The sequence below is a fragment of the Papio anubis genome, chromosome 3 (genome assembly GCF_008728515.1).
Source record: "Papio anubis isolate 15944 chromosome 3, Panubis1.0, whole genome shotgun sequence".
NCBI classification, from domain to species: Eukaryota; Metazoa; Chordata; class Mammalia; order Primates; family Cercopithecidae; genus Papio; species Papio anubis.
The window spans coordinates 15,330,488-15,350,540 of record NC_044978.1 but is presented as its reverse complement, the minus strand read 5'-3'; the positions used below and the strand labels follow the sequence as shown (position 1 = coordinate 15,350,540).

The 20,053-nt window shown below is 35.2% G+C and overlaps 1 protein-coding gene across 7 annotated transcripts in view; it reads left to right on the top strand.

Moving 5' to 3' along the window:
• Positions 1–14,464, top strand: part of CEP44 (centrosomal protein 44) — a 37,134-nt gene extending 22,670 nt beyond the window's left edge. For 3 of the 7 annotated variants that reach the window (XM_017959215.3, XM_017959214.3, XM_017959213.3), the window contains 4 exons: positions 439–609; positions 6,972–7,178; positions 7,914–7,980; positions 13,074–14,231. In XM_017959215.3, coding sequence (XP_017814704.2) covers positions 439–609; positions 6,972–7,178; positions 7,914–7,980; positions 13,074–13,288 — 660 coding nt within the window. In that variant the 3' untranslated portion in view covers positions 13,289–14,231. The other 4 variants (XM_003899372.5, XR_002522310.2, XM_009207885.4 and 1 more) reach the window with 4 other exon arrangements.
• The last annotated feature ends 5,589 nt before the right edge of the window (positions 14,465–20,053 follow it).

The window sequence follows — 20,053 nt, the reverse complement described above, 5'->3', positions numbered from 1 at the left end:
CATAGAGCAGATAAAGAAGATGTGATACATATACACTATGGAATACTCTGTAGCCATAAAAAATAATGGGATCATGTCCTTTGCAGGGACATAGATGGAGCTGGAGGCCCTTATCCTTAGCATACTAATGCAGAAACAGAAAACCAAATACCACTTGCTCTCACTTGTAAGTGGGAGCTAAATGATGAGAACCCATGGACACATAGAGGGAAACAACACACATTGGAGCCTTTCAGAGGGTGGAGGGTAGGAGGAGGTTCAGGAAAAATAACCAGTGGGTACTACGCTTAATACCTGGGTGATGAAATAATCTGCACATCAAACCCCCATGACACATTTACTTGTGTAACAAACCTGCACATGTACCCCTGAACTTAAAAACGAATAATTGTGGGAGGAAAACATTGAAGTGTTTCTTACATATTTTTCTCTATGCAGAAGAAAGCTGTAGTGATTCGTCACTTGTATAATGAAGATAATGTTGAAATTTCTGAGGATACATTAAGTCCAATAACAGATGTTAATGAAGCAGTTGATGTATCTGACTTAAATGCTACTGAAATAAAGATGCCTGAAGTAAAGGTTCCTGAAATCAAGGCTGAGCAACAGGTAACAATTTTGGACTTTTTAAATAGATGCCAGTATTTTTTACTTAAATATATGTAATTATTTCAGCCTCTAAACTTTGGAATATTTCTAGCCTTTTGAATTATTAATCATGACATTTCACCTATGTTACGATTACTTAAGTATCAATAAGTCTTACTAAAATAGTTCAACAAATATTTGCTGCGTATGTGTAGGGTGCTGGGCTAAGTATTAGGATAATGCAAAGTAGAATGAGATATGGTACTTGGCTTTAAGAACCTACAGTTTAGTGAGACATAGAGATACACTACTTTGCATTGTGGAGGTTCTCTACCACCTATTTTCTTTATTGTTGAATGAAAAAGATTGGCACTTTATTATGTATTCATTTTCCTTTCTGGCTCCTTGCTGTTATTTTCTGTCTCTCTTAAAAAACCATATCTAGATTTAGTCTTGGGAGGGTGTATGTGTCCAGGAATTTATCCATTTCTTCTAGATTTTCTAGTTTATTTGCATAGAGGTGTTTATAGTATTCTCTGATGGTAGTTTGTATTTCTGTGGGATCCGTGGTGGTACTCCCTTTATCATTTTTTATTGCATCTATTTGATTCTTCTCTCTTTTCTTCTTTATTAGTCTTGCTCACTAGCAAGACTAGTATCAATTTTGTTGATCTTTTCAAAAAACCAGCTCCTGGATTCATTGATTTTTTTGAAGGCTTTTTTGTGTCTCTATCTCGTTCAGTTCTGCTCTGATCTTAATTATTTCTTGCCTTCTGCTAGCTTTGAATGTGTTTGCTCTTGCTTCTCTAGTTGTTTTAATTATTATGTTAAGGTGTCAATTTTAGATCTTTCCCGCTTTCTCTTGTGGGCATTTAGTGCTATAAATTTCCCTCTACACACTGCTTTAAATGTGTCCCAGAGATTCTGGTATGGTGTGTCTTTGTTCTCATTGGTTTCAAAGAACATCTTTATTTCTGCCTTCATTTCGTTATGTACCCAGTAGTCATTCAGGAGCAGGTTGTTCAATTTCCATGTAGTTGAGTGGTTTTGAGTGAGTTTCTTAATCCTGAGTTGTAGTTTGATTGCACTGTGGTCTGAGAGACAGTTTATTATAATTTCTGTTCTTTTACGTTTGCTGAGGAGTGCTTTACTTCCAACTGTGTGGTCAATGTTGGAATAAGTGCGATGTGGTGCTGAGAAGAATGTATATTCTGTTGATTTGGTGTGGAGAGTTCTGTAGGTTTCTATCAGTTCCGCTTGGTGCAGAGTTGAGTTCAATTCCTGGATATCCTTGTTAACTTTCCGTCTCATTGATCTGTCTAATGTTGACAGTGGGTTGTTAAAGTCTCCCATTATTATTGTGTAGGATTCTGAGTCTCTTTGTAGGTCTCTAAGGACTTGCTTTATGAATCTGGGTGCTCCTGTATTAGGTGCATATATATTTAGGATAGTTAGCTCTTCTTGTTGAATTGATTCCTTTACCATTATGTAATGGCCTTCTTTGTCTCTTTTAATCTTTGTTGGTTTAAGGTCTGTTTTATCAGAGACTAGGATTGCAACCCCTGCTTTTTGTTTTCCAGTTGCTTGGTAGATCTTCCTCTATCCTTTATTTTGAGCCTATGTGTGTCTCTGCATGTGAGATGGGTCTCCTGAATACAGCAGACTGATGGGTCTTGACTCTTTATCCAGTTTGCCAGTCTGTGTCTTTTAATTGGAGCATTTAGCCTGTTTACATTTAAGGTTAATATTGTTATGTGTGAATTTGATCCTGTCATTATGATGTTAGCTGGTTATTTTGCTCATTAGTTGATGCAGTTTCTTCCTAGCATCGAGGGTCTTTACAATTTCGCATGTTTTTGCAGTGGCTGCTACCAGTTGTTCCTTTCCATGTTTAGTGCTTCCTTCAGGAGCTCTTTTAAGGCAGGCCGGGTGGTGACAAAATCTCTCAGCATTTGCTTATCTGTAAAGGATTTTATTTCTTCTTCACTTATGAAGCTTAGTTTAGCTGGATATGAAATTCTGGGTTGAAAATTCTTTTCTTTAAGAATGTTGAATATTAGCCTCCACTCTCTTCTGGCTTGTAGAGTTTCTGCCGAGATATCCGCTGTTAGTCTGATGGGTTTCCCTTTGTGGGTTAAGTGACCTTTCTCTCTGGCTGCCCTTAACATTTTTTCCTTCATTTCAACTTTGGTGAATCTGGCAATTACGTGTCTTGGAGTTGCTCTTCTCAAGGAGTATCTTTGTGGCTTTCTCTGTATTTCCTGAATTTGAATATTGGCCTGCCTTGCTAGATTGGGCAAGTTCTCCTGGATGATATCCTGAAGAGTGTTTTCCAACTTGATTCCATTCTCCCCGTCACTTTTCAGGTACACCAATCAGACCTAGATTTCGTCTTTTCACATAGTCCCATATTTCTTGGAGGCTTTGTTCATTTCTTTTTACTCTTTTTTCTCTGAATTTCTCTTCTCACTTCATTTCATTCATTTGCTCTTCAACCACTGATACCCTTTCTTCCAGTTGATCGAATCAGCTACTGAATCTTGTGCATGCATCACGTAGTTCTCGTGCCGTGGTTTTCAGCTCCGTCAGGTCATTTAAGGACTTCTCTACAGTGGTTATTCTAGTTAGCCATTTGTCAAATCTTTTTTGAAGGTTTTTAGCTTCTTTGCGATGGGTTTGAACATCTGCCTTTAGCTCTGATAAGTCTGATTGTCTGAAGCCTTCTTCTCTCAACTTGTCAAAGTCATTCTCCATCCAGCTTTGTTCCATTGCTGGCGAGGAGCTGCGTTCCTTTGGAGGAGAACAGGTGCTCTGATTTTTAGAATTTTCAGCTTTTCTCCTCTGATTTCTCCCTGTCTTTGTGGTTTTATCTACCTTTGGTCTTTGATGATGGTGACATACAGATGGGGTTTTGGTCTGGATGTCCTTTCTATTAGTTAGTTTTCCTTCTAACAGTCAGGACCTTCAGCTGCAGGTCTGTTGGAGTTTGCTGGGAGTCCACTCTAGACCCTGTTTGCCTGGGTATCAGCAGCGGAGGCTGCAGAACAACGAATATTGCAGAACAGCAAATGTTGCTGCCTGATGGTTCCTCTGGAAGCTTCGTCTCAGATCCCTGAATTGACCAATAACAGGCTCTGAAATTGAGGCAATAATTAATAGCCTACCAACTAAAAAAAGTCCAGGACCAGACGGATTCACAGCCGAATTCTACCAGAGGTACCAAGAGGAGCTGGTACCATTCCTTCTGAAACTATTCCAATCAATAGAAAAAGAGGGAATCCTCCCGAACTCATTTTATGAGGCCAGCATCATCCTAATACCAAAGCCTGGCAGAGACACAACAAAAAAAGAGAATTTTAGACCAATGTCCCTGATGAACATTGATGCAAAAATCCTCGATAAAATACTGGGAAACCGAATACAGCAGCCCATCAAAAAGCTTATATCCACCATGATCAAGTGGGCTTCATCCCTGGGCTGCAAGGCTGGTTCCACATATGCAAATCAATAAGCATAATCCATCCTATAAACAGAACCAAAGACAAAAACCACATGATTATCTCAATAGATACAGAAAAAGCCTTCAACAAAATTCAACAACCCTTCATGCTAAAAACTCTCAATAAATTCAGTATTGATGGGACATATCTCAAAATAATAAGAGCTATTTATGACAAACCCACAGCCAATATACTGAATGAGCAAAAACTGGAACCATTCCCTTTGAAAACTGGCACAAGACAGGGATGCCCTCTCTCACCACTCCTAGTCAACATACTGTTGGAAGTTCTGGCCAGGGCAGTCATACAGGAGAAAGAAAGAAAGGGTATTCAGTTAGGAAAAGAGGAATTCAAATTGTCCCTGTTTGCAGATGACATGATTGTATATTTAGAAAACCCCATTGTCTCAGCCCAAAATCTCCTTAAGCTGATAAGAAACTTCAGCAAAGTCTCCGGATAGAAAAGCAATGTACAAAAATCACAAGCATTCCTATACACCAATAACAGACAAACAGAGAGCCAAATCATGAGTGAACTCCCATTCACAGTTGCTTCAAAGAGAATGAAATACCTAGGAATCCAACTTACAAGGGATGTGAAGGACCTCTTCAAGGAGAACTGCAAACCACTGCTCAACGAAATGAAAGAGGACACAAACAAATGGAAGAACATTCCATGCTCAAGGATAGGAAGAATCAATATTGTGAAAATGGCCACACTGCCCAAGGTAATTTATAGATTCAATGCCATCCCCATTAAGCTACCAATGACTTTCTTTACCGAATTGGAAAAAACTAAAGTTCATATGGAACCAAAAAAGACCCCGCATTGCCAAGACAATCCTAAGCCAAAAGAAAGCTGGAGGCATCATGCTAGCTAACTTCAAACTATACTACAAGGCTACAGTAACCAAAACAGCATGGTACTGGTACCAAAACAGTGATATAGACCAATGGAACAGAACAGAGCTCTCAGAAATAATACTACACATCCACAACCATCTGATCTTTGAGAAACGTGACAAAAATAAGAAATGGGGAAAGGATTCCCTATTTAATAAATGGTGCTGGGAAAACTGGCTAGCCATATGTAGAAAGCTGAAACTGAATCCCTTCCTTATACTTTATAAAAAATTAATTCAAGATGGATTAAAGACTTACATGTTAGATCTAAAACTATAAAAACCCTAGAAGAAAACCTAGGCAATACCATTTAGGACATAGGCATGGGCAAGGACTTCATGTCTAAAACACCAAAAGCAATGGCAACAAAAGCCAGAATTGACAAATGGGATCTAATTAAACTAAAGAGCTTCTGCATAGCAAAAGAAACTACCATCAGAGTGAACAGGCAACCTACAGAATGGGAGAAAAGTTTTACAATCTACCTATCTGACAAAGGGCTAATATCCATAATCTACAAAGAACTTAAATTTACAAGAAAAAATCAAACAACCCCATCAGAAAGTGGGCAAAGGATATGGACAGACACTTCTCAAAAGAACACATTTTTGCAGCTAACAGACACATGAAAAAATGCTCATCATCACTCGCCATCAGAGAAATGCAAATCAAAACCACAATGAGATACCATCTCACACCAGTTAGAATGGCAGTCATTAAAAAGTCAGGAAACAACAGGTGCTGGAGAGGATATGGAGAAAGGAACTCTTTTACATGGTTGGTGGGACTGTAAACTAGTTCAACCATTGTGAAAGACAGTGTGGCGATTCCTCAAGGATCTAGTACTAGAAATACCATTTGACCCAGCCATGCCGTTACTGGGTAAATACCCAAAGGATTATAAATCATGCTACTATAAAGACGCATGCTCACATATGTTTATTTTGGCACTATTCACAATAGCAAAGACTTGGAACCAACCCAAATGTCCATCAATGATAGCCTGGATTAAGAAAATGTGGCACATATACACCATGAAATACTATACAGCCATAAAAAAGATGAGCTCATGTTCTTCGTAGGGACATGGATGAAGCTGGAAATCATCATTTTCAGCAAACTATCAGCAGGACAAAAACCGAACACTGCATGTTCTCACTCATAGGTGGGAATTGAACAATGAGAACACTTGGACACAGGAAGGGGAACATCACACACCGGGGCCTGTCATGAGGTGGGGGTAGCGGGGAGGGATAGCATTAGGAGATATACTTAATGTAAATGAGGAGTTAATGAGTGCAGCACACCCACATGGCACATGGATACATATGTAACAAACCTTCACATTGTGCACAGGTCCCCTAGAACTTAAAGTGTAATAATAATAATAATAATAATAAACATTTCTATTACTCTTAATTGCCACAGACACCAATATGTGTGATGTCTATTGTTTCTGCTAAAACTTCTTTTTCTATGTTTCTATGTTTTGTGACTTCTATATATCTCAGTATATCAATATACAGTTGGCACTTAACAAAAACTACCAGATGGCCATTGGACGTACTTCCTGTTACATTGCAAACCGAATAATCTCAGTGCACTAAGTGTTGTTTTTAGTCATTTCCTCTTAGCTTTGTGCTAGGTGTTGTTTCAATAAGCTAGTTAATAATAGTTTTATTTTACTAGCTGGTATCAAAAGAATCATGCAAATTAACTCATTATCAGAAGAATCATATGAAGTAGATACTTCTTTTATCTCTCTCTCTTTTTTTTTAATGAGGAAATGGAGGCATCAAGATCATAAGTCTCAGAACTAGTTTAAGTGGCCAAGTAGTCTCCCTCCAGAGATAAACCTTTTAACTCTCAAGCAGGACCGTCTCTCCTAACTATTGAGATAACACTGTGGAAGTGGGAAACATCAATTTTAAAGAAATTTTAGTTTGTTTAATTTTATTTTTAATCTCTCTAATCTTTTTAGGATATAAATGTTAATCCTGAGATTACTGCACTACAGACTATCCTTGCTGAATGCCAAGAAAAGCTTAAGGAGCTGACTTTGATAGAGAAAAGGTTAGACTGTTTAGAACAAAAAATGAAAGGAAATGTGATGGTAGATGAAAACACCTGGACTAATCTGCTCAGTCGTGTCACTCTTCTTGAAACAGAAATGCTTTTGTCTAAAAAGGTATTTTCTTCTTTTAACATTTATAAAATATCTCAGATATAACAAAGTAATTTTTTGATTGTTGTGTGTGTATTTTTTTGGAAATGCTAAATATGAGAATATTTGAATAATGAGAAAATGTCTAGTTAGAATGAAGTCCTGTTTAAATATAGCCTGAATGGTGTTGTGGCTGTTGTTTCTCTCTTCATTGAATAAGACGATCTGAAAAACTTGTAAGTTGAGCTTTTACAGATGTTAATGATGCTTGAAGAACTTAAAATGAGATAAGAATATGATAGATATTATGAAAAGCTTAGAATTATTTTGTATCTTTTAATAGTACAAATGATCTATTTTCGTAGGGTGGAAAAGATACAGAAGATATTGATAACTCTTCCTGTCTTTTTTTCACTCATTTACTTCAATCATTGTGAATTTCATAGAATAGTTACCAAATTTATCATTGCCTTATCAAATCTGAGAAATTTGTTTCTTTTACTCAGGATTTCGATTTCTGGTCTGTCTTTCCTTCCTAAAAAGTGAAGTTGATAGATTCAAGAAGCTTGCTATCTGCTTCCATATTTAAAACATTTCTTATATGTAGGAATATATAGTATATGCATTGCTTTAATAAAAAATTAAAAATATTTAAACATTTATCATGCTACCTTTATATTTTATGCTCAGTAGTAAGAATATAAAATGAGAGGGTTTTCCTTTTTATTTCATTCTAAATATTTAACTGTGTTATTCCAGAATGATGAATATAATGAAATTAATGAAGACTGCGCTTCTTGTAGCAACATGGACCTTCTGAATCCTCGTAAGTTTGTAAACATTATGAGAATTGGTATGATGAGTTTTCAGAAAAATGATTGTTATAGGTATTTGGTAATTTTAATATTCTTAAGCTTCATTGTTTAGAAATTGCAAAGCTCCTAGAACAAAGAAAATAATGAACCTATAGACTACTAAAGCCAAGAATTGCTTATGAAGCCAGCCTACTTATTTTACATAACACAGTGGGTAAATAAATTTCAGTGTACAAAATTGAAAATGTTTAGAGATATTTTACTGTTTTAATCATTCTAGAATAATCAAGTGTTCTAGAATTTTAAAATTGACCTCCAAGTTTTTAAATTTAAGCTTAGGTAGGTAGTAGCTTTCTCATATGTAAATAATAATATGTAAGAGAAGAAAACACATTTGTCAGTAACCTATAAAGTATTGCAAACCTCTTCCATGTGAATGGTTCACTGATAATGATAAAATGGGAAAGATCTGATATTAGAACAGGTCTTTTCCTGGTCACATAACTTTACTAGGCTAATGATATTTTGCTCAGTGTGACTGAGCAGCAAGGGTAAGATTTCTGTTTTGCAGTGACAGCTTTGTTTTTTTTGATTCTTATATTTTTTTAAAAGACAGATCTCAATTTTGTGCCGTGTCTATGATTAAATCATATCCATAGAAGAGATGTTTTGTCCAATTGAGAATTCATCAAGTTAAATTTTTAATATCTGGATCGTTAACATTATAAAATCTTTCAGCTTTACTATATGTGTAACAACAAAATAACAATATATATTCTAGCACTAACAGTGTGCCTGGCACTATTCTAACTACTATATTAACTCATTTAATTCCTGAAGTAACCGTGCAAGATAAGTACTATTTTTATATTTTACAGTTGCGGAAACTGAAGTACAGCAAAATTAAGTAACTATGACAAAGGTCACACAGTTATTGAATGGTAGATCAAATTTGAATCCAGGCAACTGATCTGAAGTTTTTTCTTAACCACTGCATATTTGGAACACATATCAATATCATTGCACAAAGAACAATTTCAGTGATTAGGTTATTAAATATAATTATTTGAGATGCTATTTAAGGCAACTAAATTTATTATAGACTGCAGATTTCAGATTTGGTAAAATGTTGCCTGTTTTATTTATCCATTCATATATCTATTCAACAAATGTTAACACTTGAGTATAAGATCCTTGAGAGCAAAAACTTTATCTTATGGTCTGCCTGTCTAGCACGCAGAAAGTGTATCTGTGCTTTTATCACCAGTATTTGCATATAGTAGAGTTTAAATATTTATTCACTGAAAAAATATTGAATGCTTGTGATTTGCAAAACATTGCCTTTTGCAAGTTTGATTTTGCATGCTCAGGCTTATTTTTTTTTTTAATGACATGATTATAGAATATACCTTTAACCTATTTAGAAAACACATGGTTAGGTTTTTTTGAGATAAGGGTGGTCTTACTCTGTTGCTCAGGCTGGAGTGCAGTGGTGCAATCATAGCTCACTGCAGTCTCCTAGACGTTAACTCTTTGGCCTAAAGTGATCCTCCTGCCTCAGCCTCCTGAGTGGCTGGGACTACAGGCACGTGCCTCTACACCTGGATAATTTTTATTTATTTATTTATTGTTTTTAGTAAAACGAGGTCTTGCTATGTTGCTCAGGCTGGTCTTGAACTCCTGGGCTCAAGCAATCCTCCTGTCTCTGCTTCTCAAAGTACTGGGATTACAGGTGTGAGTTACCATGTCCAGGCTCACATAGCTAAATTTCAGCGATTGTGCCAGGACTGAAAGTAATTAACAGGCCACTATCTGCAATGGATTACAGATTATGATTAGGGTAAATACCTGGTCTCATAGAGTTTATGATCTGATCTACATTAATTAAAAGACCCAAGTTTATAAAGACTTACACATTATACCTTATACATGCTACTTGGGAATAGGATTTGATTTCATTTGGATGCAGACAGCAATAATTTATCACTCTGGGTTTAGAATCGTATTAAATCAGGAATAGTTTTTGTGAGGTTCCAGATTTGTTTTGACTTTATCAGGAATACAGTGTTCCATGGGGAATTGTAAGGCACCTTAATGTCTTGGTAAGAGTAAATTAGCAGAGGCTTTTAAGGATTGGACTTGTGTTGGATAATTTTGGAGAGGGTTTGAGGTAGCAAAGCCTACGGGTGCTGTCGGAGCAGGAGCAATTTGATGATTGATGGTAAGAATGAAATTTTTAGCATAAAATAAGTACTCTTATGAGGCAAGGGGGTGCTATATCCGGTCATTTATGTTGTTACATGGTGCCCTTGTTTTGTCTATGTTTGGACATGAATAATGGTTTTGGGCGTGTTGTTTGTTTATGCCAATGAAGTGACCTCCTGTGGTGTTATTTTTTGTGAAATTATTTATGTTCACTAGATGGTACAGTAGCTTAGGTGTTAATTTCCAGACAGGACACCAACTGTTAGTGCTCCTTTTTTGTTTGCTTGTTTGTTTTGCTTTGTTTTGTGCCTTTTTCTCCTCAGAGGAAAAAAATATTAAGAAAGGTGTGGCACCACAGAAGAGTGTGGTTTGTTCCTGTGTGACTAGAAGGAAGGGTACATGTGAGCACCTGAAGGAAGCTGAAGCAGAAGAGTAGAAAGATCAAGTCATGGGGTTTATCCCAGAGTCGTAGAAAGATTTTCAGCAAGGCTAATATTCTGAGGTTTGCGTTTCACAAAGGTTATCATCAAAGCAGAACAGTGATTTGTTAGGAAAGTAAGATAGGCAAGGATAATTTGAAGAGTATTTTAGTAGTCATTATTTCAGAATAATAGTGAGGGTCTCTACTAAGGCAATGATAGTGAGGATAAAGAGCAGGTAATTTATTTGGGAGAAATTTAGATGTTAAAATTGATATGCCTTGATTCCTGATAGATACAAAAAGTGAAGGAGAGTAAGGAAGTTAAGACTGACTACTTGTGTTTAGCTCATGTGATTGGGTAGATGATTGTTACTCTTTAATAAAATAAAAAGTTCAGGAGGAGGAGAAGGTTTGGGAGAAATAATGAGTTCACTTTTGAATATAATAAATTATGTATGAAACCCTTAAGACAAAATATCTACAAATAAGTTGGATACATACATTGGTCCTTGATTTAGAAATATTGGCTTACAAATTATTAAATGGTAAAGAACCCTACTATTTCCTTAGTGAACAGGTGATGAGCCTCCAAAGATGGCAATGAAAGATTAATTATTACGTGGTAAGAGTTGGCTAGAAGATCTCATGTCCCATACCCTTAGAAGTAGAAGAATCCCTTTCTTTACACAGACTTCTTAGCAGTCACTACTGAAGTGCATAACAACTGGTGTCAGGGTCCTTGTGTCAGTGGCCATTGCCTTTCCCCATTCCTTTCCAACCTGAACTCAGTTACCAATTCTTTTCTCAATCCCCTATAGCATAGCTAAGAAACTATTAATGTTTAAACAAGTAAGGCTTTACTAAAGGTTCAAGAAAGCAATAATAAAAATTACAGAAATTAATATGCACTTAACTGATCTGGCTATTAAATAGAGCTGGTGTTCTGTAATGGTCCACTCTGTAACCTCTGGAATCCTCTATAGGAATAACTGTGAATAGCTTGCCAGCCTGCCAAATACCAGCTTTCTCCCACCGTGAGGCACACTCTTGAATAAGCTTAGACACCTCAAAGTCTGCACCCCAAAGTAGAAGACAAAGGGAGCCCTTCCTTCACCCTTTATTTGTCTTCCCGGACCTGTTTCCTTTTCCTAGCCCTCACCGCTTTTTGGAAAGACATAAGAAATGTTCAGGACAACTATCTGTACCCACAGAAAGTAATCCAAGATTTAGTGCGTAGTAGATATAGTTCCTGCCTAATTTCAAATTATTTCTTAAAATAACCTCTTGTCCACAGATCCTGCTAAAAGATCTGAGTTTATGTAGTCTTCAGAGTTGTACCCTGTAATCTTGACCTCCAGGCTTAGCTAACTGGATTAAGAGTAGACACTTAACCCAGAGAATAGGAATTCAAAGTGTGATGAGTCAAATTTCATTCTCTCTCTTAGAATTTGGAATTAGGACGCCACGAGTCAGTTAGTCAAATGATATTGAGCCTGGGCTGGGCTGGCCATGTGGTGGAAGTTTATGCTGATGAGTCAGCAGAGAAAGCCATTCTACAGAGAAGAGCAGAGGAATGGAGGAAATGGCAGAAGTAGGCAAAAGAGACTATGATTCTATGAGAGATGAAAATTAGTCTTCTAGTTGTTTCAGTTCTCACATGGTAATAGTTTGTTCCCCAATTAAGGTTGTCTGTGTAGACTTACAATAAAGCTGTCTTTATGTGAACCAGTTTAAATGGGTGTCCTTTTTTTTTTTTTTTTTTTTTTTTTTTTGCATTGCTTTTGCAGCCAAATGTATTCTGCTTAAAACACAGAGTTTGTAGGATTTATTACATTATCCATAATCTTCTCTAATTGATATTTTTGAAGGGGAGATGCCATCATTTTGTCAAATTAATATTATCAGGATATTTGAAATGTGAGGTTTTTCAGTTTTTTAGAAGAAGAAATCTGTGGATCTTAAATTTTTGCATTACTTATTTTCATATGTGTTAAATCAAGTTAGAATGTTTCTTGATTTTTAAAAGATATATATGGTCAGTTATAGGAATAGTTGTCACTTGCCACAGAACAGTAGTAAAAAAATGTGTGAAATGCTTGAATGTTGCTGAATAAAAGCATCATGACAAATTCATGGATACGAATTATTTAATGTAGATGTCACCATTTTAAGAAAAGAATATACATGATTGATTCAATAGGTTATATTTTAAAATAAATAATTAACTTGCCTGTTTTCCAAACTGACTGCTACCATGATAATAATACTGCCTTTTGTAATTTTTATTGGGCAATTTTTAACATCTAGATCTCCATATGAAAGCTTTTACCTTAAAATAGTACTAAAAACTCTTTGAGCTATACCGATAGCCATGTTTAATTAAAATAGTATGTTTTTCTTCCATCTATAAATAACATTTTTAGATATTTGACTCTACTGTGAAAGGAAAAGGTAATCTAAAACTTAATTTCTTCACAGACAGAAAAAACAAAATAGGGAGGCCAGCAAGTATTCCTCTGTCCTCTGGCTATAGTACGGCATCATCAGATTCAACTCCCAGAGCCTCTACCATTAATTACTGTGGTTTGAATGAGATTTCAGAGGTAAGAAAACGCTTAGATTATTTCCTTTCTAAATTAGGAAAACGAGCAAGCATTAGTTTTAGTTGTAAATATTGCTGGCAAGAAAAATAGCAAAACTGAATCTTAGTCTCTCAAAATTCTTTCATAAGTAAACAGTACTTAATGCAATGTTTCAAACTGTATTTTGTACATTCTCGGTCCATCTTTGATGATGGTTTACTTTGAGAAGTCATCTAAATTTGTTGCTTTTTAAATTAAAGGAAACAACAATCCAGAAAATGGAAAGGATGAAAAAAATGTAAGTAACAGAAAGGGGCAACAGAAATTCATATCTCCATAGGGAATTGTATTGGATTACAGTATATATAGAATGTGCATGTGTGTTTCAAACCTTAAAGGTCTCTCAGTCAGGTGTGGAATTTCCTTCAGGACTCCATTGGATAATAAATCCACCTACAGTTATGTGTTTGTGAGATGAGTCACTGTTTTAGTTTCCAACAAGTGATGTAAAACTTGTTGGAATTGTTAATGGAATTAACTGCAGATAGAGTACAAAGATATTTTTGGTTGGTAACTAATCAAGAGTATTATCTATTTTTGATAACTGATTTATCAAAATATTAAATAATATATGTAGATGGATGGTTTGGAGACATTTTCAGTATTGTGAAAATATCACTGGTGTTTTTCAGCGAGTTATTGATAAGATATAAAAATGATGTTTTTGTCTAGTACAAATGATGTGATTTTTCTAAAGAGCAGTTCAAAGGAAATATAAAATGAAATTGCATATAAGATGATTATGCAACCTACTACTATAGAAAATTATAATATTATTTTGAAATGCAAAAAGTACTTAACTTACACTCCAAGAATACAAGACTCATAATTGACTCTTTTTTTCCTCCCTCTGAGCATACTTAAGTTTATTCATAGTAACTGTACTTATAGATAAGAAAAATATTCAAATTTATTTTAGGCTAAAAAGCATAATTTCAACACCTAAAATGCTATGCTTTATTATGAATTATTGATTTACTTAATATATTATTTATTATATTTCAGGTTTGAAGAAACTGCAGAGTTATTGAAATGTCCAAATCACTACTTGTAGGATTTTCTACATGAACTTTTCTAGGACTTCGGTTACTATACATATTGTATATTTTAAGAATTCTTTATACAATTTTAATATACTGCAATTTTTGACAATTTGGATTCCATTTGGTATATGAATTTTTGCATTCATTATTGAATAAATCTTTTAATATTTTTGAGCAATGATTATACTGCTTTACCTTGTGTCACTTTTTTTTTTGTTAAGGAAAAACTCATGTTCCAGTCTATTTCTCTTACAGAGTGAAGTCATTACAGCTCTGTATTTCTGTGTTGACATTTGTTGGCAGTGTGCTAAGTAATGTTTTTTAAAGCACAGGCTTGAGGACTATGGTTTACATCCTGTTGGAAACATTCCAAATGGGCCTTGTGTATTATACCCAGGAGGCTTTCATATATGCCATCTTCGCATCTGTACTGATGAATAAATTATAATAAACAGTTAAAAATACTCATTGAAAATTAAATATAAAGACAGCTATTTCATGCTTGGTCAAAAACAGCAATACCTTTCCAGTTAACATTGAGAAATTAAGGTTAAGATTCCCCTTTTGTACTGGGAAATGGGCTTGAGGACTGTGGTCCTCAAGTTTAGACTAAGAGGACAGTGGTCTCAAGGCTCACCGTGAGAAATGTGTTGAACATTTTAGTGTGCTCTATTGTATGAATTTTTTTTTTTTTTTCTTTTGAGATGCAGTTTCGCTCTTGTTGCCCAGGCTGTAGTGCAATGGCGTGATCTCGGCTCACTGCAACCTCCGCCTCCCAGGTTCAAGCGATTCTTGTGCCTCAGTCTCCCGAGTAGCTGGGATTACAGGCATGCACCACCATGCCCAGCTAGTTTTATATTTTATATTTTTAGTAGAGACGGAGTTCCTCCATGTTGGTCAGGCAGGTCTCGAACTCCTGACCTCAGGTGATCCACCCGCCTTGACCTCCCAAAATGCTGGGATTACAGGCGTGAGCCACCACTCCTGGCGGTGTAGCACTTTTTAAGACCAGTATAACAGACAGAGAATATAGCCATTCTAGCCAACATTAAAAGATACACTGAGGTGTCGTGTTTTGTTTTTTTAATGATGAAAAGTTACACATTTTTTGGAGAGAGAAATCTTTGCTGAAGTTAAATCAATGGAAAAATGAAATTTATTTTTAATATTACTATATGAATTATCTTTTTTAAAACTTATAGATAAAAGTGTAGCAGTAATCCCGGAAATTCCTCAAGAAAATTGACTTCATTATTTGGAAGGAAAAAGTGTATTTTTTTATTATTATATGGACCATCTGATTATATTTTATTTATTCATCTATTTATGGTATATATGTATAATTCGGTATTACACTGTCAAATATAAAATATTGTTATATGAGTAGAAATCACTTAAATTTTTTTTGTGTGTGTGAATTTGAAACAGCGTAAGAAATCACTTTTAAGAAAACATTTTTAGTGTTCCTTTTTTTTTTTTTTTTTTCCTTTTTGAAACAGGGTCTCACTCTGTTGCCCAGGCTGGAGTGCAGTGGCGTGATCTCGGCTCATTGCACCCACTGCCTCCCGAGTTCAAGCGGATTCTCGTGCCTCAGCCTCCTGAGTAGCTGGGACCATAGGCCTGTACCATCATGCCCGGCTAATGTTTGTATTTTTGTAGAGACAGGGTTTCTCCATGTTGCCCAGTCTGTTCTCGAACTCGTGAGCTAAAGCTACCTGCCCACCTGGAACTCCCAAAGTGCTAAGATTACATAGGTGAGTCACCATGCTTGGCCGCATTTTTAATATTCTAATAAATATTTGGTTGTCAGAACTTTAAAATGATAGCCTACAGAAACATACAATTTTGAATTTAACAGAGTTTCAGTAAATGTTTCCAGAATTAATGAAGCATGTTAGCTTTAATTTTTTTTGATTGTGAGAGAAGTACATTTATAAAAATTAAGAGGTTATAGTTATAATGGAAAAAACTACTGTATCGATTAACTCCTAAAATATCAGTGCCAGCATGGAACTATAGCACCACCTTGTGGTTGACATGGCAGTGTTTTACCTTTTATTAAAACAAGTGATTTCCCATCAAAGAGGATATTTTTTCCCTTTTGAAAAATTCAATTTTAAAAAGAAACATTTTTGAAGTTTTCTTATGGAAGACAGAAGGAAAATGTCTTTCTGCCTTTCTTTTTTTCTTTATATAGTGCAGATATACACACAGTGAAATGACTTAAAACATTTCTAATCTAGTTTATATACAGTGTGCAAAATATAAGTATATATTGAAAATATAAAATATTTCATATATGTTATCAGGTGGAAATTTAGAATTCAAATTTTCTTAAACTTTAATAACTTGTCTAACAACTCTAACAGGAACTAAAAATCAATTCATAATACATCATACATTTACACTTACAAAGAGTCTCTATCTTGACAACATAATTTTTGGAAAAATAAAGCAAATTCGACTTTATTGAAGTTGTTGGACAGATCTGCAAATTGTTATTTTAAAAAGTTTTCTTGTTTAGGCAATTTGGTAAGTGGTTTCCAGTCATAAACCAGCCATTATTGATTAACTTGAGATGGTGAAGCAGGGGACTTCTGAAGAGATTACCTGGAGCTACAGTAATTAACTCTAAGTAAAATTTTCACTTTCATTCTTTTCATTCTCTCATAAACTGGATGAAAAAACATTGTGCTGCCAACAAAGGTGTCAGTTGCTTGTGCTGCCCTGTCTGTGCTATGCTCTGAATAGGTCTAGGTAAAAATTATATGGAAATACTATAAAGAATACATAAGGTAAAATACTAGTCAGAAAGCGTTCAGAAGAAGTTAACATCAACTATACGAAAATTCTAGGTAAAGCTAAGTACTGTTGAGTTGGAAAAAAGTAGTTCTATCCTGGTTGCTTGTTTTCTTCTACTGTTTTTAATGTGATGTTGTAATATATTTTAAAAACAAAATTTGAAAACGTTGGGACCTTGTTTCATGCCATTCATTACTCATAACTATATAATTGATACACACTTTGGGAAGCATAAAAATTAATTTTTAAAAAAAACCTCAATTTTATAAACTACAGCACTTTTTGAGCTCAAATAACATTGTAGCTTTGATTTTTACTTTTTAACAGTCCCCAGGTTTGCCTTCTTTCTTTGAAATGGAATGACAAAGAAAGTGAAGTAGAGGTAGTGTGAAACATTAAACTACAAAATTAAAGCTTTAATTGTTGTGTCTCTTGAGTTTTAATGTTCCTAGTGAAAATGGCAGGTTTCTTATCCCACTCAGAGAAGAAAGCTGGAAGGTCAGTACAGCACTGACAGCAGTAGCACACTCAGAACATGCAAATGTATTTTTGAAGAGGAAATTTCTAAAAATTCATATTAATTTTATTATGACATATTTATTCCTAATACTTGTGGGAATTAGGACTGTATATATATGGTTTGTTTTTTTTTCCTCAGTGAAGTTCACTAAATCACTAGTAAAAATTTAATTTGATTTTGCTTTTTAATTATTTAAATGTAAAATATTAAACTCAGCATTTAAAAATTAAAAACGTGGGACTTAGTAACTATCCCAAATGTATAAATTATTTTAATTTTATGTTGGGGCGATGGGTGGTAAGAAAAGTAGAGAATCACGGGAAAGTTGAACAGTCAGGAAATTTGAGTGATGAGAAGGCTGAATATTTTGGAGTAGTTCTACTTCGTTTTAGAACTTCAGTTCACTTAAGGTGTTATGTGCTTGGAGTGCAAATCAACTTATGAAATCATGAGATGTAGCTCTTCATTTCTTGAAACCCTGAGAGGCACTTGTGACAATGCAACAGAATTCTGTACATGTTTCGTATGTCTCTTGGCCATCCCTATAGATTTACTTTTGCAGTTTCCCAGTAATGTTTGCCCCAGGTAGATCTCCTTTCCAGGCTCCCCATCAACAGTGTTTCTGTGTTTGTTTTCTTGTCTCTGAAACTTTTGAGCTTTTCGAAGACTGTAGCTCTGTTAGGATATTTATGAAAAAATGTTTAAAAATAAGCTATGGAATAGTTATTTGTAATTACAATTGTAAAACTATTAAGTTGAACTATAGTAAAGATTGATCATTTTTAGACTCATGACTGGCTCGCTTTTTTTTTTTTTTTTTTTTTTTTCATTTTTCCCATTCCCCACTTTGATGGGAAAGCATTACCTTCTATAAGTCCTCGTAAGGTGGAGGACGTTTTGTCTGCGTGCCTTTTGCTATTGTATGGGAGGCAAAACTTTACCATCTTAACGTCTCTGGCTAGGCCTGAGAATTGAATTGACATAAGATAAATTAGCAGGAGACAAACGGATTTTCCCATGTACATGGGAGCCCCCATAGGAAAATGAAGATCCAAAGATGTGGCAAAACCTAAATGCTTGTATAGTAGGTTGAACGAAAAGTAGCAATTGTGGAAAAGTAAAATGTATGAAGAGAATAAAGGAAGGTAAGTTATTTTAACAGGGACCATTTGTACAGGTTTTTCTCCACCTCCACTCATCTCTGGTAGCAAGAATGTTTCTTCTCTGCCTGTACAGGGAGGGCATCTTTCACATGGAAGTCTTCTCCCTTCAGTGATACTACTTTTTTCCTGGTGCAGGCAGGCCAGTGTCTCTTTTGCATCTGCTGATTTTCAAGTGCCTTTAGCTCAAAATAATCTTATGCCAAAATGGCGTATTTTGTGGTGGCATATTTGCCACACTTCACTATCAAAAACAGTACATAGACTCTCACTCAAAGATTACTACTACTACTACTACTACTACTACTGCTATTACTACTACTACTGCTACTACTACTACTACTGCTACTACTACTACTAGTACATCCCCTGCCTAAGTGCTGTTATTTATACTGTACTTATAGTATTCCATACATCTATCTCCTTTCCCATTACCACTGTATTCAAGGTTTCTCATTCTTTGCTTGCACTATTCACTGATCTTGCCTCCTTGAGTGTATCCACACCACTATGAAAGTGTATTTTTTTAAATTGATTATGCCATGTTGCTGCTAAAAATGTATGTTTGTGTTTCTCCTGTTACTAATGAGTAGAGCCCAGCTTTTTATGCTGGACAGCAAAGGCTTTTTTCCTTGAAGTCTTTGTTTCCAGCACCATCTACAATTCTGTAGAGAATATAAATACACAGAACTCTCTTAAAGTATGTTTTCAAACACATTTCTTTTGTCTAGAATGACTTTTCCTTTCATCTGCAAGTTTCTGCTTATCCTCAAAGACCCAATACCTTTCTTGGAAAAGCTTTTTTCTACTATAGAGGCCAAATTATCTACTTCTGTCTCTTTGCTGCTTTAGTGCCTTTTTATACTTTTGATTTTTATACCCACTTTTTATAGCTGTTATTTATTCATATGACTTTAATTCTCATGAGTCTTCCAGCTTTCAGTCTTTTTTCTAATGTTTGTTTCACTATAATCAAGGTTTCCAGATAAGCAAGGTTTTATCAAGGTAAAGCCAGGGCCTGGTCAATCATACTGTATTCTTTCTATGGAAAAAATGTATTGACTGAAGAAAGATATAATCATGAATTCTAGAAAAGAGTCAGCCAAAGATGAATACCTCATTGATAGATTAATGAATACATTTAGAATGAAAGTTGATTGAAGTGTCTACTAGTGCCAGTTAGTGTGCCAGGCACTGGATACAGGCAGAGCTAACAACATAGACATGGTCCCTGTTCTTCCTGAGCTAACAGCTAAGCAGCAAAGACAGTTAAATATGCTATAGCAATGTG